This window comes from Drosophila montana, unplaced genomic scaffold (genome assembly GCF_035044405.1).
Source record: "Drosophila montana isolate Dmon_TW-CO22-7 unplaced genomic scaffold, ASM3504440v1 contig_2716_1, whole genome shotgun sequence".
NCBI classification, from domain to species: domain Eukaryota; kingdom Metazoa; phylum Arthropoda; class Insecta; order Diptera; family Drosophilidae; genus Drosophila; species Drosophila montana.
Window position 1 is genome coordinate 257,188 of NW_026997587.1, and position 18,163 is coordinate 275,350.

The following is an 18,163-nucleotide window of genomic DNA, read 5'->3' on the forward strand; positions in this document are numbered from 1 at the left end:
ATCTTGTCGCGGTAGTTGTTGCTGCTGCAGTTGCGTTTTTATGGCTGGCCAGCTTGCCGCAATTTAATTGCACGCCCGTCCTCCCTCCCTCCCCTTCGGTTGCAACAAGATCAAGCTTGAACTTCCCCGAAAGGCCAGCCAGATTGCGTTTGAAGCTGCAGCTCGCTCAAGGTCACACGAATGCAGTTTCAATGCGACCCCAATCGTTGTGGCAACAAAAGACTTAAGACACAAACGCCGTCCCACACAATAAAATTAACTAGTCATAGAAATTTCAAATCACGTCCCGCTCAATAACAAAGCCAACTGCATGAATTATGTGTTTATGGCTCCATTATGACAGGGGGGCCAGGCCTCCTCTCCCTCTCCCCCTCCCCCTCCCCCTCTTGACGCATTTGCATAATAAGCGCGACTCGCACCTCATTTGACAAGAAAATAAATTCAACGAGACGCACGGGCGCCAACGGCAAACGGAAATGCAGGCAGTGCATCATATGCTATGTGGGATCTTTCAGTGCAGCTGATGAAACTGGTTCTGTGCTGCGTTCGTTGACCGTTTGGCAATCAATTGCGCAATCGTTATGGCCATGACGTTGTGCATGTTGGCAACGAGGAAATCGAATGCTCCAGACTGCTTCTTGGCAGTCTTGCCAGTCTTGCCAGTCATGCGGGTTCTTCAAAGCGCTGCTCCACTCACTTGGCATTTGATTAAGCGAGCTGTAATTAATTCATGCAAATTCGATATGGCTTTGATTTTGAAGCATTCATTCGCACACTCACTGGGCGTTGGCGATTGTAGTAAATATACACAGACAGACATCTTCAACTGTTTGGCTCGAGTTGTATTTTCAGTTGGTCAGTCAGTCAGTTAGCTGCAGTCACGCTTGCCAATTGGCAATTGGCGGGCACATGCAAAACAGCAAAACGGCTAAAGCTGATTGCGTAATTGCAATGCGCCTGCTTTTAGCAGCAACTGTAGAAGAAGAAGAAGCCGACATGGCACACAGTCAGCTAAAAATATTGGTTTCCGTTCAATTCACTTTGCCAGCGCAACGAGGCAAGAAATTTGCATGGAAATTAATTAACATAACCCAGCCGGCTTGACCACTCGGGTCAACTGGTGGCTCAATCAATGTCAAAGTGTTTCAGCGTGTGGCATTCCAGTTTGTTGTTTAAGTCATCCGACGCCCATAAATAGAAATAATGGTTTTTTTGATTTTTGATTTCAGAAAAAAGTCATTTTTCGAAAAAAGGTACAACTTTTCAAAATCGGACCATTTTTTTTTCCGCCGATTTTGCGAAAAAAAAAACGAAAAATCTTCAAAATTATAGCGGCATTTTTTCGCGTTTTTCAAATGGCTGTATCTCGGCCAAATACGCCCCGATCTTGGAAAGATTGGTCTCGTTCGGCTCGTGATCAAAGCCAGTTTAAGCCAAAGTTGTAATTTTTGCAAAAAACACGGCAGATTTGGGTCATTTTTAGAATTTGGTGGCAATCGATAGGCGGCATCCGTACGAGTAGAAAGAGGTATATCGCTAAATCGGGCTTTATTTAGCCGAGATATCGCCATTTCCAAAAAAACATTCGTGCCCAATCTGCCCGATTCGGCCTTTTTTTGGCCGAGAAATAGCCATTTGTAGCGGTTTTTAGCAGAATTTTAGTAGTACTGCATACTTTCGTGCTGTCTGCATAATACGTTTTGCATAAATTTTGAAATTAAATTTAAAAATGAAATATCTCGGGTCCGATATGTCCGATTTCGAAGTGGTATACCTCTTTTGCTCGTACGGATGCCGACTATTGATTGTCACCCAAAAATCCGCATTCTAAGAAATGGTCCAATTTGAGGAGAACGACTATGTTTTTTGCAAAAGTTACGATGTTGGCTGAAAATGGCAGTGACCTCGAGTCGAATGCGACCAATCTTTCCAAGATCGGGGCTTATTTGGCCGAGATACAGCCATTTGAAAAACGCGAAAAAATGCCGTTATAATTTTGAAGATTTTTCGTTTTTTTGCGATAATTCGGCTAAAAATGGTCAGATTTTGGAAAGTTATACCTTTTTGAACTCGTGCGGGTCTCTGGCATCGACTGGCATACCACGTTTTTTGATTTTTATTTAAACTTTGATTTTTTTCAATTTTTTTCAAAAATTAAATTAATAGCCACAAATGTTCAGCATACTCTTGGGCATCTAAATAAAACATAGCTTTCATTTGTTTCGCATAGAGGGCCGTTAGTCACTAGCCTAACAGGTTATTATTTGATACACGAACCACATTATTCCTTACCCTAGGTGGCGCAAAATGGTTGAAATCATCATTGCGAGTTTGGTTCGCGTCCAAAATTACATTTATTTATAGAAAATAAGCAACATACTCTTGGGCAGCGTAAAATTAATTCAGCTTATAACTATTTACCACAGATGGAGACTGCTATTCACCAGTACCTTCAGAATTAAACCAGAGAGGGCGATTAACAAAAGATGCCGTGAAAAATCCTCATTAGAATTGAAATATCTCTGGTAAATACCATAGAGCAAACACTGGTTCGCGTCCAAGATTACATTTATCTATAGAAAATAAGCAACATACTCTTGGGCAGCGTAAAATTAATTCAGCTTATAACTATTTACCACAGATGGAGACTGCTATTCACCAGTACCTTCAGAATTAAACCAGAGAGGGCGATTAACAAAAGATGCTCTGAAAAATCATTAGAATTGAAATATCTCGGGTAAATACAGTCCGATTTGGAAATGATATACCTCTTTCTACGCATACGGATCCCGACTATCGATTGCCATTCTATTCTCGAGTTTAACGCGCCCAAAATGCCCGGGATTGGGCTTTACTTGGCCGAGTTGTGTGCATTTAAAGATTTTAAACAATTATTTTTACTGTTTTTATGTTCTTTAGCCATATTTGCCACGCCCCGGGCGAACAGACAATCAAAACCGATGGTTCCTAGATGACTCATACATATTTGATTTTTCTATACCAAAGAAATCGTCCCGATGAACCTAAATGACCGATATGGTCAAAACATATGAATGCTTTTTCTTTCAGCCGTCCCCCTGCAACAGCCCCTTCCCCCTTAATGGTCCAGATATGATTTTTTCCTTTCAGTACCCCATTTACAAAGCTGATAGTAAAAGTATGCAATTAAAATTTGTGATACCTTGTGGGTATGCAATTAAGATTTGTGATACCTTGTGGGTATGCAATGAAATTTTTCACTCAAAAAAAAATTTTTATTCGTCTGCCTGCTGGGCGTTTCTGGTCGCCTGGTACTTCAGCCGAATTTTCGTTGAAATCTCACGCCCCGCTCAGCAGCAGTTGTTAACAGTGGTCTGTTGAGTAACAGCTACTTAACAGTACACTGTAACAGTAACAGCTGGTTAACAGCGACCTGTTAAATAACAGCTGCAGATTAACAGTGGACTGTTAAATTAAATTTTTTCTGGGAATCTACCTGCTAGGCATTTCTGTTCGCCTGGTATTTCAGCTGAATTTTGATTTTAAAATGAGAGACAACGGCCGAGCCCCACTATAATGGTATTTTGCAACCGTTTATTTTTAAACCTTAATTTAAATGTGAATAAAGCTTTTAAGCGAATTTTACTGGGATTTTGAACTATAGGTTCCCCAGGACTCTATTAATGGTATGGTAAATCCAAGGATATCTATGGGTCATCTAGGAATCATAAAGGGAGGACGGGTGGCTGAAAGAAGAAGCATACATATTTGTGGATCATTTCCGAGCGAATTTCGCCAGGATTTGTTGGTCTTTTAGGTTCACCAGGACTACATCAATGGTATGGTATAACCAAGGATATATATGGGTCATCTGGGAACCGGTTTTTATTTTTTGCTCGGCCAGGAATATGTAGTTCAGACATTTTGTCCGAGGCTATATCTCGGTTTAATTATTGTCCGATCTTGGAATGATATTTCTTTATAAACTGGAATAGTTATCGACTCTGTGAAATGCAGATAACGTAATGACAAATTATTTTTCTTAGAATATAGTTAAATTGATCAAAGTGGCACGAGGTTACATTACGTGGGATCGGGCCTTATTTGGCCGAGATATGGGCATTTAAAGTTGTTTTCTAATTGTACTTTTTTTAATATAAAAATATATATTTTTCTTTTTGCAGTGCAGAATTCAATTCTACGGACGTTCACGAGTCCAAAAAGGCGAGTCTTGTCAGGATCGGACGTCATCTGGCCGAAAAAGATTAACATTAAAATCTGCAAAACATTAAATAAAATAAGCAACAATTATTAAAGTTATATTTGTTTTGAAATAATTTTAGGAGACATAAATAGAGTACATTAAATAAAAAACAATTAATAAAAAAACTATGTTTATAAATAAAACTGCTTTATTTATTACATCTAAGGATAATCTAGCGGCCATTAATATATTCACTGGTCGGTGGTGCTGGGCTCACGAGATTTAAATTCAGCTGATTTTACCAGGCGAACAGAAATGCGCAGCAGGCAGATACAAAAATTTGTGCTGCTCTTAACCAACGACTGTTAGGAAGGTCGACTGTTAAGTCTGCGATTGCTCACTTTCGTTGTTGCTGTTAGCAGCTGCTGCGGAATTCTGTTAAGCAGCAGCTGCAGGTTGCAAATATTACAAATTATATTGAGTTACATTACAGTTCCGGGCCTACATTTAAGGTATGGTATAAATAAAGTTATATGTGTAATTTGGGAATCGTTGGCTGGGATTTTTATTAAATATATTAAACATGTAGCTTAATTTTAAAAAATCAAGATAAAATAGTTTTTTGGAATACTTAATATGGTAGATAAATAGAGTTCGAACTTGGAAAGATCGCGGAAGTCTATTAAACATACAACATTTCAGATTTCTTAAACAATCCAACTTTCGCAAATGCATTTTTTGTGTGAATAGATATACATTTTTGGAAAATATTTATTAATTGAAGGCTGTTTCGATCAGGGCGCAGGCAACAATTGTTAAACATTTGAACAACGGCTTGGTATGAAGTTCAAACAGTTCAAAACATTTGAGACAAGTTAATGAATATCACGACAAGCTACAAATTGAAAGTGTGTTTCTTTAAAATCCTGACCACAAATAAGTTTAAATAACCAAATAAATCCTGCATAGTCTCAGTCTTCATTTCAGTTTTCACTACTGTCAGTAGTGAATGTTGCCCTATAAATACTATACGAATTTATGTACTTGTGCACACACGTACACGTTTTCATCTACAATTAAATAAAAGTGTTTCAATGAATTTGTTAGCCAAATTGGAGCAGCTATCGCCAGTTGGGACGCCCAATGGCCACGCTGTTTCATTCATTAAATGCAAATTTAGTTTGTTGTCAATCATTGTTTTGTTACAATTGTTTGTTGTTTGGCCTCTTTATTTATTATCTGTATATTCTCTCTCTCTATTTCTCTGGTCGCCCAACTCTAGATGAGGGGACGTCAGCGTGGTGGCGGAGAGGGGGTGGGGCGGTGTATTTATTACAGCGCTTCAGCGCAATTGCATTTTACGACTTCCTCGAGCTGCATTATTATTAACCAGTTAGCAGTTGGCCGTCTCTCAGCCGCAGCGACTGATACGCTAAATGGCCAATATGTGACGCCAGCTTTGTCATGCACTCGCCCCCCGCCCCTCCCCCCCCTACTCCCACCCTCCCCCTAGCTCCAGTGGCCAGTAGCTGGTTTGTCGTTTGCCGCTTGTCGTTTAAACTGACTGATTTGTTTTTTTTTTGCCTTCTTCAATATTTGCATGTTGTAATTTTTGTTATGCAGCTCCCTCTGATAGGGGGGGGGGGAGACTTTGGGGGCAAGACAATGTGCAATTGTTAGCCGGGCAAAGCAATTGTATTTTTTTTTTGTTCGCATTTTACAAGCCAGCCGCACGGATGGATTTAAGTGGTTTGACGAGGTGTTTTCACAGCATCGTTAAATGTAAATAAATGTTATATTAATGGGCGCTATGAATTTATCTGCAAAGCGTTGACAAATTCATTTCGCAATCTGCAATTATTAACATTGCTGTTAACATTGATGGCACGCAAAACATGGTTTGGTATTTCAAGCCAAATATGTTTGCTTCTGATTCTGGGCGCGAAAATATCTATTTCAATATTTGCTGTGCCACAATATGGCAAGTGCCAGCAGATTGTGCGTTGGAATTTTAAGGCACAGCCAAGCAGCTTTTTGCGTATTTACTCTATGCTATCTATATTAACTGTTAATCAGTGGCAGAATCCCCCCTTTAACATCGTTTCTTATCGCGTGAGCCAAACAAGTTTGTTGCCTGAGTCTTTTGTTTTGGGCGCAGCCGCGCTCTATTAATAGCTACAGCTGATTTATGAGCTGCCGTATAACCTGCCTATAACTAAATCGCGACGTCGCTTGACAACGCAATCTCGGCCGCCTTTTTAATTACTATTATTTCACTGTCTTGCCACATGCCACACTCGCTGTGTGCGCAGCCATTTCGCCGATGTCGTTTCGCTATTCGGCGACTGGCTGCTGCCTAGTTGCCACATTTCGCTTGGCAAACATTGACAGCTTCTCTGGTGCGCAATTGGGCGGCGACCTTGCCGCTGGCTGCTCCACATCTGCACACAGATGACCCACATGACGGCAGAGATCAAGGCGTTGGCAGCAGCAGCAACAGCAACAGCAGCAGCAGCAGCAACCGCATTAAATTCAGCTGATGCGTGCAACAACCTTTTGCTTCACGCTTGGCAGCCAACACTTCGGGCAACTCACGTGCCGCCTACTGTTGTTGTTGTTGTTGTTGTTGTTGTTGTTTACTGCGGTTGCTGTCATCGCTGCTGTTGTTGTCGTTGTTGTTGTTGTCTTGAACCTGAGCAGCGGCGCGAGTTAACTTAAAACATAAATAAATAAATAAATATTTCAGGCGAGTTTGTTTTTCTTTTTTTTTGCTGCCCGTGTGTAAACAAAAGATTTATTACAATAAGCATTTCTCATTTTATTATAACATATATTATATACCATTTTTTTTTCGTTCGTTCGTTTTTCTTTCTTTTCTTTTTTATCAAATTTATTTTTATTACTTCTTTTCAATTTGCGTTTGTTTTGTTTTTGTGCGGCTTGTGCAATGCAGCTGCTGCTGCTGCTGCAACAGTTAAAACAACAACAACAACAACAACAACAGCAGCAACAACAACAGCAGCAGCAGCAGCAGCAGTTGTTGACTGCGTCTTGCTTCACTTGTGCGTAAAGTGTTTGCTTGTTGTTGTTGTTGTTGTTGTTGTTGTCTCGTTTTATTGTTGTTGCTATTAAAAATTTGAATTTCGCATGACACTTGCGTGGATTACATAAAACGCCGCCGCGAAGCTGTGCGCAATTTGCAGCTGCCGTTGATTGGTTGCCCATCAGAGAAATTATTACGCATACGCCGCGTGCGGCGCGAAGGCAGCAGCAGGCGATACAATCAAGAGATTAGCTACCCGGCTACCCGGCGGGGGCACTCGCATTAAGGCCTAAGCCGAACACTTACAGCTCACCATAAAACAAACAGCTTGATTGCGTTCGAGGTAACAAGACAACAACAACAACAATGGCAACAGCATCAATTAAAACAAAGACATTTACCAATTTGTAAGCGAGACAAAGCCACGAAAATCCAAAAAAGCATTTTTACATTTTGCATAATGCAACTTTTCACAATGCAACTCGCCCGTGCTTTTTTTTTTCTCTTCGGACTTTTCAGTTGCGCGTTTTGAGCTATGGAAATTGATTTGATAGAAAAAAAGAAAAAGAGCTTGTCACAGCTTCTTTGACATTGTGTTCATCTTGATTGGCGCGAATGCGGCTTAAAGGGAACCTTCAGATGCCAACTGGCAATTGTTTCCTAATAATTGATGATAACTGCTTTCGGTTAACTAAAAACTCAAGCTGGTCTATATATCAACAACTAAAGGAATGCTGAGATAACAAAATAATTGTTAGAAATTAACTAAATCGATAAATAACACGCAGATAACACAACAACTCGATGCTAAACTGGATTTTGAACCCGGCAGCTAGATAAATTGTATATTGCATAAAATAGTTATGTTCAAATTTTTAGTTTAATAAATATTACGAACAACAGTGCACATATATCAAATATAAAGAATAGTTGAGAACTTCCTGGCAGAAGATATAGTATAGCTAGATAAAAGATAAATATCATTTGAAATTTTTCATTTTTTACTAAATATTTGGAACACCAGTAGATAAATAATTTAAAAAATAATATTTTAGAACTTCCTGGCAGAAGATTGATAAAAGATAAATATCATTTGAACCGGCAGGTCGTCGGCTGTACACTACTATAATTCCATTTGGATTTATTCTGTTTTACCCAATCAAAAATAATAGATATATTGGTAAAAGCTACAATTCCTATAATCAACTCTAATTTTCCTGTCCAAATATGATGCCCTTTTAAACTAAATGTTTCCGCCCAGTTGTCAATTTGTTTAGCTTAACAAAAACTTGATCTGTGAATTTGTGAAAAGCTGAGCCGCATCAATAAATGAAAAAAAAAAACTCCCGTTTGTTGCGCGCCCCTTAAATGTTTGCATGAACTCGAACTTTTGCCTAAGTTTCCATTTTGCTGTAGTTGTTTTGTTGTTGTTGTTGTTGTTGTTGTAGCAAAGTTACCTAATCGTCGCAATTGTGGCAGTGTCTGGCGTCCAGTTTTGGTAACGGCAACGGCAACAGCAACTGCCGCAAGTTGCTTCCTCGGCTGCTGTCGCCGCCGGCTGCTAACTAGACCTGCATACAACTGGGTAAGCCAAACAGCTGGTTGCTCTGTTGGCGGGGCGGTGGGTGGGGTGGTTGGATCACGTGTTTAACTGATGTCGGCAGCGGTTTTTGGCACACAGACACAGAAAGAGAGAGAGAGAGAGAAGGAGAGGGAGAGAGACGTTAGCGAGCGAGTCAATTAATGCAACATGTTGCAACAGCGGCGACCGAGTGACTTGGACTTCAATTGAATGCAGCAACGGAGGCTGCGGCGTCGCCCCCCAACCCTAAACCGCAGCCCGCATTCAACATTCAACATTCAACTTGAACAGGAAGTCAGGCGTTATTGTTGCTGCTTATCTGGCCGATGATGAGATGCTTCCTTGAGATTTATTTGGCATCAGCATCGGATGCACACAGTCGCAGTCGCAGCCGCAGTTGCAGTTGCAGTTGCGATTGCGATTTCAAACGCTTTGCGGCAAGTTCATATGCATTGGCTTTGGCTCTTGGCTCTTGGCACTTGGCCTCTTGCTGTTGATGCGGGCTGCTGCCGATTGCAACAATCATGAAAAAAAAAAACTTGCCCATTTTAGTCATTGCGGGCGGCGGGGCAGCGCTTATCTAAGGCCAACTTCCGCGTGTCATGAGGCCCGAAACTTTATGAGTTGCATCTTCCTCTTAATGACCATCTAATGGCAGCATGGCCGGAGCTGGAACAGCTCTTGCGCAATGCGATGCGGCCAATGAAAGTAAAAGGAGCAGCCCAAGTTGAAGTCGAAGTCGAAGCCGCAGCCGCAGCTGTAGCTGTGCCGGATGCTGGGGTCACGTTTCATCACAGCATCTCATGGGTGGTTTTCAATCTTCAAGTACTGCGCCTCAAGTGCCGAAATCTCACCACAATTAAATATGAATTTTTGATTGTTTTTTATGACTTTTATTTTGTATATGTTTTTTATTTTTCTCTTTTCGCTTTACATGAATTTCTGTACAATAGTTTATGATGTTCATAACGATATATGTTTATGGTATTCGGTAAGGTACATATTTACAAACCTTCAACTTGTTTTTGCTTTATAGTTTTTGAGCTTCATTCCTTCATTGAAGTTGAATATCAATGGCCAAATCCAAAAGGCCAATTAATCAGTTTTCATAACTTAAAGACAAACGCGCGCATGACTAATTTGTACACTTAAGATATAGATATATAAAAGACGAGAGAGAGAGAGAGACTTAGAGGCAGGAAAAGAAATGGAAAGTGAGCTAAATTTGTCAACAAAATGCAAACGGTATGTGTGTGTGTGTGTGTGTGTGCGTGTGTGTGTGTTTGTTGAGGATTGGGGATGATGTATGCCAATGCAAACTTAAGTATTAACAATTTTGTAATAACAATTTGTCAACCAAAAACAAAGAGCGATCGCTTTTGGCAATTGGAAGCCAGCCAGGGGGCAGTTATCAGTTATATCAGTGCTGTCGCATAGTTTGCGAGATAGTTGGAAAGGAGCGACTGCTGCTTAGTCCCAGCCATGTCCGTGGCCATGGCTAATTGGCACCCAGACCTTTTCCCACACTGGCTTCCAGACCTTTTTCCATTCTTGAACCTTGACCTCCTTCCAGACGGGCACCTTCACCGATTGCCATTCATCCTTCCACGCCTGCTTCTTTTCGGTGGCCCAGACTTGTTTCTTTTCGGTGCGCCAGATCTGTACCTTCTCCTCTACCCATGTTTCGCGCTTCTCCTTGATCCAGATTTGCTTCTTTGAGTTCTTCCACACCTGTATCCATTCATCCTTCCACTCGAGTTTCTTGTCCTGCTTCCACTCTTGCACTTTCTCGGTTTTCCATTCCTGCACCTTTTCGGTGCGCCATTCCTCCTTCTTCTCGGTGCGCCATTCCTGTTTCTTTTCAGTGCGCCACACTTTCTTCCACACTGGCTTCCAGATGAGCTTCTTGCGCCACAGATCGTGACTGGTGTATTCCCAACCCTCGTGATCTTTGCCCAGGAACTTTTCGCCAGGTATGCCCATTTTCACCTAGCAGGATTGTTGTTTGGATTAAGTTTGGCATTGCTATGCCATTTAATTGCTTATTTCTTACCCATTGGGGCTCAAACATTTGCTTCCAGTCTGCAACCTGTACTTCCTTCCACACTGGCACCTGGATTTCTTTCCAGAACGGCACTTGGATTTCCTTCCAGACGGGCACCTTGATTTCCTTCCAAACGGCCACTTTCGTGGGCACCCAAATGGGTTTCGTTATCTTCTTCCACTCGGGCACTTTGATGTCCTTCCAAGCGGGCACTTCGCGTTCCTCAATTTTGGGCTTCTTCACTATTTTCCAGTCGGGCACTTGTTCCTCTTTCCAAACGGGCACCTATAGCATGTACGCGACTTTTTTTTAACATGGATCCTTTTTGCCTGGCTCCGCCTGCTTACCTGAACCTCCTTCCATATTGGCACCGAAACCTTTTTCCATTTGGTTTCCCATGCCTCTTTTTTCACTGTCTTCCACACCTGCACCCAATCCTCCTTCCACGTAAGCTTCTTTTTCCACACACCCTCGGGCGGATGTGCGTAGGCTATGCTAAGGATGAGCGCGCAGCTGGCGCTGAGTAGCTGTGGGCGGCAGAGAAGCGCAGATAATCGATTAAAAACTTTCCAAGCCAACGTTTCATCAAGTTAAGATCACTTTTTTTTCGCAAAAATTTTGAATTAACGTATTTTTTTTTTAATTTTTTTTAATTTTATTTTTACACACTGCAATTCACTTTTTTTTAGGACTTTTGAACTTATGAACACTTTTAACTGTTAAGATTTATTGCTTATGCGATGTAGCGCGACACTAACCAACAGATTTAGGGATCTCATGCTTGGAATCCCTGTACCACCAACAGCGCGTTAAAACAAAAGAGCTGAAATGTGCCTCCGCTGAGGTCTTCTATGAACACTATTCGCATTTCCCTACATGCACATCTATTTATATTTTGAATGCGAAGCGCCAAAGAAACGCAGCGACGTCGACGCCGCAGCGGCAAAAACAGCAACAATTTTGCCCAAAAAAGCAACAACAAGCGCCCGGCGATCGCAGCAGCGGACGCCAGCAGCGACTCTTTGGTATGTTGCTGTGCCTATCTGCATGTATGCATGTCTGTGTGTGTGTGTGGGGACACGGTCGAGCCGCTGCCGCTGCTGCTGCCACAAAGCTTTTGGTCACAGCTTCAGTTTGAGCTTTAGTCTCGGCTGAAAGCGCTCGCTTGTCGCCCAATGTGCAAAATGCACGCAACTGCCAATACCTACGCCAACGCCGACAACGACGCCAGCGTCGCTGCCAGCGTCAACGAAAGCGAAAGAGCCCAACGAGAGTGAGAGTAAAGCGGCACTTGGGGCTCCGTGAGAGCGCTCAGCGTTGCCGTTTGTTTTGTCTTTCGTTGTGTGACGACCCCAACTAAATGATGAATTGGACTCGGCCTGACGATGACTGCTCGGATTTTCCCAAGGTAAATCAGACGCAGCAGCCGTAGCCGTCGCCGCAGTCGCAATCTTCAAATTTTTGCCTCATGGTCTTCGAGGTGAAGTGCGCGTAGGAGATTTGGTTGATCTCAAGCGCGAATGTGATTGCGTGTGCCCCACAGCTAGAATGTGTCGACGCGTCCACTGATTGACCGACTATCGACGGACGACTGCCCCACAGCTTGACAGCTAATTATGTTGTTAATAATGATGTCCAAGCTGCTAATTGCGTGCGGGCCAATACTTCATAAGGTCAAATGGGGCTGTGGGCGTCGCTGCCTGCTACAGTTATTGGTTAAGAGGCTACGTGCGTGCATTTTATACGACATGTTTAACTTGGCTAACTGAACTTGAGTGGCAAACAATTAGCACAGTTCGGGTTTGGCCTGCAATTCGCCAAAAAGAGTCAAAGCGCCGACAGGCATTTGTGTAAACAAAAAGCAAACGACCTTCGCAACGGGACGCAGCATGAAGACGCAAAGCGATGACGAAGGCAATAACAGTAACAGTAACACTAACAACTCTTTTGTTGGTGCTGGTGCTCCGCTTCAGTGGATCTGGGGGCCACCAATCGTTGTCTAGCACTAAATGCCATTTAACATTTTTTAGCATGGTAATAAGGTGCGCGTTTTATGACGGACCCCCAAACATAACAACAGAAATGGCCATTATAAGTTTAATAAATGCGCAATTAACACTTACCAAGAAGTTGGCTTCTGCCGGGCAGCTACTGTCTGCATATTTGACCCTTTGCTTTTCAATACACGAATATTAATTGTAATTAAAACTTGTGAAAATGCATTCTAAGTGTGGTCGCGCATCACTAATAGCTTTTTGGCAAAAACTAGGTGTGGCCAGATCGGGTGTGTCTATGTGCAGTGTTGTGTTGCCATCCAATTGGAAATCTCATAAATAATATGCAAAAATTGTAATTGACAGTGTCCACAAAATCAACAGCGTGCACAATAAAAACAAGCAGCAGCAGTGGTTACATCACAACCGAAAAGCACAGAAGGAGCAGCGGCAGGAGGCGGGGGAGCTGCATGAAATTGCAGTTGCGGCCTTCAACGCAAAAAGTAAAGAAAAGAAGTGCACAACAGACAGCGAAGACACAACAGTGGCAACGCCAACAGCTGCGACATGTTAAGCCCATTTACAACAAAAATAAAAGAAAAGAAACGAAATGAAATGGAGAAAAAAACCAAAACTTGAAATTAGGTAAAAATACACAGCGCAAATCAAGGAAAATGAAACCGAAAATAATGAAGAATGTGCAACGTCAGCAACAATGAGAGCCAAAGCGTAACTCGGCTCAGACACAGGCCCAGTACCAGGCCCAGTTCCAATCCCAGTCGCAGTCCCGGGCCTGTGCATGTGCAGTGTGTCCACTTGACTTGGTTTTGTTTCGGTCTCAGACTCGATTGCGCTTCTACAAACGAAATGAAATGAAATTGAAATTGAAATTCCTGCAACGTTCGCCAACAACAATGCAGCGACTTGTGGATCAACTTTTGGTTTTGTTTTCTTTTCTTTTTTTTTTTTTTGGTGTTTTGGTTTTGATGTTGGTTTCATTTTCAGTTTCTTTGGCGCGAAGATGTCGTGGACGCAGGCGCTGCAGGCGCCGTAAACACCTTTCGCCGTTGCTGGAGTCCCTGCCGGTTGCATAATTAATGGCATCTTCTCATTGATCTCGACGTTTATTTAGGTTATGCATGGCCAACGTTTGGCATATGAAGTGGAACAAGTTTTTTAATGACCGCCTGCATGCGCTGAAGGACTTGTATAAACACAAATGGTCAATAAATAAAAACATTTATATACATTACAGCCGATGGGAAAATGGGACATGAAGCCAGTGTAAACGTCTATATTAAGATGTACATTATAAATAACTAGTTTTTCATTACAGTTAGCAGTATTTCATTACGACTTTTTCAATTTGGGAAAAACGCTAGGAGGTCCGTTCCTAGAGAGTAAGTTACAAGGCCCATGTTATCCCAAGGTCTCTGGACAACAGACTCATGCTATTGCAGCAGCAGAAGGCGACAGGAAGACGTGTCAAGCCATGCTGTCCCAGCGATCTCCATGTCCAAGGACTCCAATTCATACAACTTTCTCTTAATATAAATTACATTTAAGTTGTTAAGTAAATTCTAACTAAAAACTAGATTTAAAGGACACTAATTCTGGTTATTTAGCCTTCTCCAATCACTTGTAGACTTCGATTGTATAGGCCTGGCAACACATTCACCTGGAATGTTGCAACATAACAATTACACCAAAGCAAACACGCTTTTTGGCCTTCAATCAGGCGCTTAATGGTCACTAATCCCAATGTGAAATTCCGCTTTGAGCCTCTTAAAAACTCTTCCTGCAGCGTCATCGTCAATTGTAAGCGTCTTTGACATATCGCGCCTGTAATTGCTTTTATTGCTTGCTCGGCTCGCGGCGCACTCGGTTGCTCCAATTCGTTACATGGTCGCGCATCACCAGCCGGTGCCCAGCTGTAGCTGTAGCTGAAGCTGCAGGTGCGCTCGGCTCAAGTGTTGACGGTAATGTTATTGTTACCACTCTTGCAGTTGACCCACATAGAGCGTAAATGAAATAAAAGGCGATTGCTGCAGCAAGCAGCAGGCCCCAAAACAGATTTCTTGAGCAGTTCACCAGATTGCCCGCTGACCGGTTGCATCATTCCCCGCCGTTCCAGACGGGCCGCAGCCAATTGGGTGCGACGTTTTGTCAGCGCAATTTCAATTAAATGCAGCATTAATTGCTCAGGTGCGCGCATTGTAAGCCGGAGATTTAATTGAAGCTAGAGAAGCGTCCGCCGCAGGTGGTCAACTTACATGACTTCTTGTTGGCATTAAGTGGTAAATGAAATCGAAATCCATAAGATCTGCGAATCTTCAGAAAGGTGCGTTTGTGCGCCAAGGTCGACCGGACCACAACGCTGGAACAGGTTAACAGCTTGTTATGCGGATCATACCAGGTACTGGCTGCACAGATAGACTCACATTATTAACAGTTATTTATGGCAGCTACAAGCACTTGGCGCTGTTGCAATCATGACTGCGGTAATCTTGGCCATAAAGCAGAAGAGGTCGAGATGGCAGCACACAAGCACGCACACCCAGAACGGGCTAAGCTAATGATTAAAACGCTTTGGCATGCCCATCGAGGCGCTGTCCTGCAACAGATGCAGAGTTGTGCAGCACACGAAACCGGCTCAGTCGCTTAGTGGCTCAGATCTACCCACAGGCTCCAGGCGGGCATTACGCAACCGGGCAAAAGCAAACGAAGCCAAGCCAAGCTTCGCACTGTCAGAGGTCTCACATTCCAATTTGCGTAGCGTCGCCAGCGTTGCGCTCCTCCTGGTCATGTGACTGCAGCAGCTGCGCGCGCAGATTTCCTCATGGCTAAGCGGCTCAGAGAGTGATGAAGACACCTGAAACGAGACTGCAACGGCAATATTTTTTATTGCAACCATTTGACAAATATTGCTAATTAAACAACGTTTGGCAATAGGCAATGGACGCCTACGAACCGCAGACGCTGGCCCAGGCTCTGGGCACAAAGCGGAAGTTTGGGCGCCATCTTCCTGCCGCCGAAACACAATTGGCCATTGCGCAATCGGGCTGGCCCGCGACTAACATACACACACGAACAACAGGTGTCGCTGCTTTTGCCTTTGCTGAAGATGCAGCCGCGTTACGTCAGCCCAAGACTTTCACATGGCGCACTCCGATTGAGCTGGCCAAGTAGTTGGCGCTGTCTGATTGAATGCTGTCCGTACAATTGTCTGGCTAAGTACTCCAACAGCCTGCGAGGAGGCGGAGGCGGAGGCGGCGACTAGCAGCAGCTCCAATGTAAATTAAGTTATTTTATGTGCGTGCGAATCTTCCAGCCTGTGTGTGGTTCGGCTCATCAACAAGTATGTTAATTCATTCAGCGTTTCTTTATGGCATTTATTTGTCTATCTCCGTGTCTGTGTATGTGTATGTGTATGTGTTGCAACTGCAACATTTGCGTGCATTTTGTCGTGCGCCGCCTTTTTGTGATTTTTTTGTGCAAGTTTTATTGCTTTCAACTGTTGTTCCGCTTGTAACAACCAAAAGGCAAAAAGACGCTGCACAGTGGTTCGCTTTACAGATGCTTATCGCCTTGAAGGTCTTCACATGCAGACCGCAAGCCAACTTTTCATTTGCTTAGTTTTTCCACGCCAATTAGCTTAAATTCCCATCAGATCTTTTATATAATGCGCTCAGACGTGCTCAGGCTTTTATGAGATTTTAAATGCTGCCAGACAGTTTTTAGGCTGCTTAGCAAATTGTGTTTAATATGCCAATTAACTGTCGAAATTTAAGGATCCGGCTACGCTAATTTTTGCCCAAAATGATTTCGTCAATATGCGGACACACTTGAAATATATTGAAATTGAAAAAGGACTGAAAGAAAGTGGAAGTATATCAAATGTATAGCGCTAACCTACCACTGTGCCTGCAGTATCTACTTGTTGTTGTTTCAGGCTGTGGCACACAAAAAAATGTGTGTTGTGTGCGCTTTGTTTGGCCAACTTTTTGTCAGCTCCAGTCATTTGCCACCCATTGACAGGCAGCCAACAAGGAAGTTGGGAGCGCATCTTCCACGCGCGTCCAATTATGACAAATGGCAACCGCGATCGCCCACCGGCAGGGCTGTTAGTCATGTTGCATGTCACGAGCACGAGGAACTGAGCAGCCAACTATGAATTATGGCTTGCAACACCTGCCAGCCAATTGCCCTGCGGCTGCCTTTTGTGGCAGCAGCAGCAGCAACAACAACAACTCGAATGCGACCATTGTCATTGTCGCTTGCCAAGAGGAGGCACTTACCAACACTGCAGCTGGAACACACGCAGAGGCATCTGAAGGGGTGCGGTTGCGGGTGCGGGTGTGCGAAATGTGTTTACGGCTTTAACGACGCCTTGTTGCAATTCTCAGCTGTACAATAACGCGCCAGTCATGATGATGATGTCTATTGACCCAGTGCACATTGGCTGGCTCCTGCTGAAGGCCACGCGGCTGACTTGCGGGTGACATAATATGCCAATTTGGCAAATCGTCGCCAATGCGGAGCATCAATTCAAGTACTTGATATTATTTGCCATCGCTCTGCTATTTACGCGCATTTGATGTCTATTTCGTTATATGGCCAACAGCACGAGCCGCACGTTTACGTGAGCTGCGTTATATTGCAGCCGGGCACGCCCCCGCCCTGTTATTGTTTCGGTTGTCGCAATTGGCCACGCAAAAGATTGCATCGTCATGGCAAAAACACAAAAAAAAAGAAGAAAGAAATAAATCGATTAAATCGAAATTGTATCACATTTGGGTCAATATCTGCGCGAAACAATCTAATAAAATCATCTTCAAAATCTGCGCACTACAAAATATTTTTGTGGCTTTTCGATTCAACGTTGTCGAATTATGAAATAGGCGCTATTAACGTCTCGACCTTATCGACTTTCAATTGCTGGCGCTAAGCGGTTTTAACTTAAAAATAAAAAAAATCCAAAAAATCATCGACAACAAAGGTGTCGATTAATTAAGTCGGCATTGAACCTCACACGCATCATAAAACATACCCATTAGCCGGCTAATACACGGCATTTGCAGCGTACGAGTTGATAGATAGATGGGTTTTTTGTTATTTTTTCTGATCTGTCGAAAGGCTGTCCGTCTGTCCGTCCGTCTGTCCGCCCGCCCGCCTGCTAAGCTAGCAGAGACTGTGCTAAGTGCACATCATTAAAATTGGTACATGCCTTCATATTTGTCGGGGTCAAGGGGCGTATTCACGCGCTCAGTGCCTACGACCCGGCCAGTTAAAAGTTACCACCAGCACTTCAGCTGGT

The 18,163-nt window shown here is 43.1% G+C and overlaps 2 protein-coding genes and 3 long non-coding RNA genes across 7 annotated transcripts in view; 2 read left to right on the top strand and 3 right to left on the bottom strand.

The window, feature by feature from the left end:
• The window catches only part of RalGPS (Ral GEF with PH domain and SH3 binding motif), a 22,301-nt gene extending 17,915 nt beyond the window's left edge, over positions 1-4,386 (top strand). The window contains exon 6 of the mRNA XM_064684355.1: positions 4,164-4,386. Within this exon, the coding sequence (XP_064540425.1) occupies positions 4,164-4,248 (85 nt within the window). The 3' untranslated portion in view covers positions 4,249-4,386. The remainder of the gene's footprint in view (positions 1-4,163) is intronic.
• On the bottom strand, positions 3,552-13,336 carry LOC135429876 (uncharacterized). 2 transcript variants are annotated; one of them, XR_010436476.1, is made up of 3 exons: positions 12,976-13,317; positions 4,067-4,257; positions 3,552-3,983 (listed from the first exon to the last, which is right to left on the bottom strand). It is a non-coding gene; the product is annotated as an uncharacterized LOC135429876 (long non-coding RNA). The 2 variants fall into 2 exon arrangements; XR_010436475.1 differs by having other exon boundaries at positions 3,552-4,257; positions 12,976-13,336.
• Positions 9,732-11,631, bottom strand: LOC135429867 (golgin subfamily A member 6-like protein 2). Its single transcript, XM_064684347.1, has 4 exons — positions 11,611-11,631; positions 11,200-11,379; positions 10,862-11,137; positions 9,732-10,797 (listed from the first exon to the last, which is right to left on the bottom strand). The coding sequence occupies exons 1-4, from the start codon at positions 11,629-11,631 to the stop codon at positions 10,279-10,281; spliced, it is 996 nt and encodes a 331-aa protein (XP_064540417.1). The 3' UTR covers positions 9,732-10,278.
• On the top strand, positions 13,132-14,100 carry LOC135429877 (uncharacterized). Of its 2 annotated transcripts, none has more exons than XR_010436477.1 (2): positions 13,132-13,491; positions 13,852-14,100. It is a non-coding gene; the product is annotated as an uncharacterized LOC135429877 (long non-coding RNA). The 2 variants fall into 2 exon arrangements; XR_010436478.1 differs by having other exon boundaries at positions 13,132-13,349.
• Positions 14,101-16,076: 1,976 nt separating this feature from the next.
• LOC135429858 (uncharacterized) lies at positions 16,077-17,131 on the bottom strand. Its single transcript, XR_010436474.1, has 2 exons — positions 16,759-17,131; positions 16,077-16,690 (listed from the first exon to the last, which is right to left on the bottom strand). It is a non-coding gene; the product is annotated as an uncharacterized LOC135429858 (long non-coding RNA).
• Between the last annotated feature and the right edge of the window lie 1,032 nt (positions 17,132-18,163).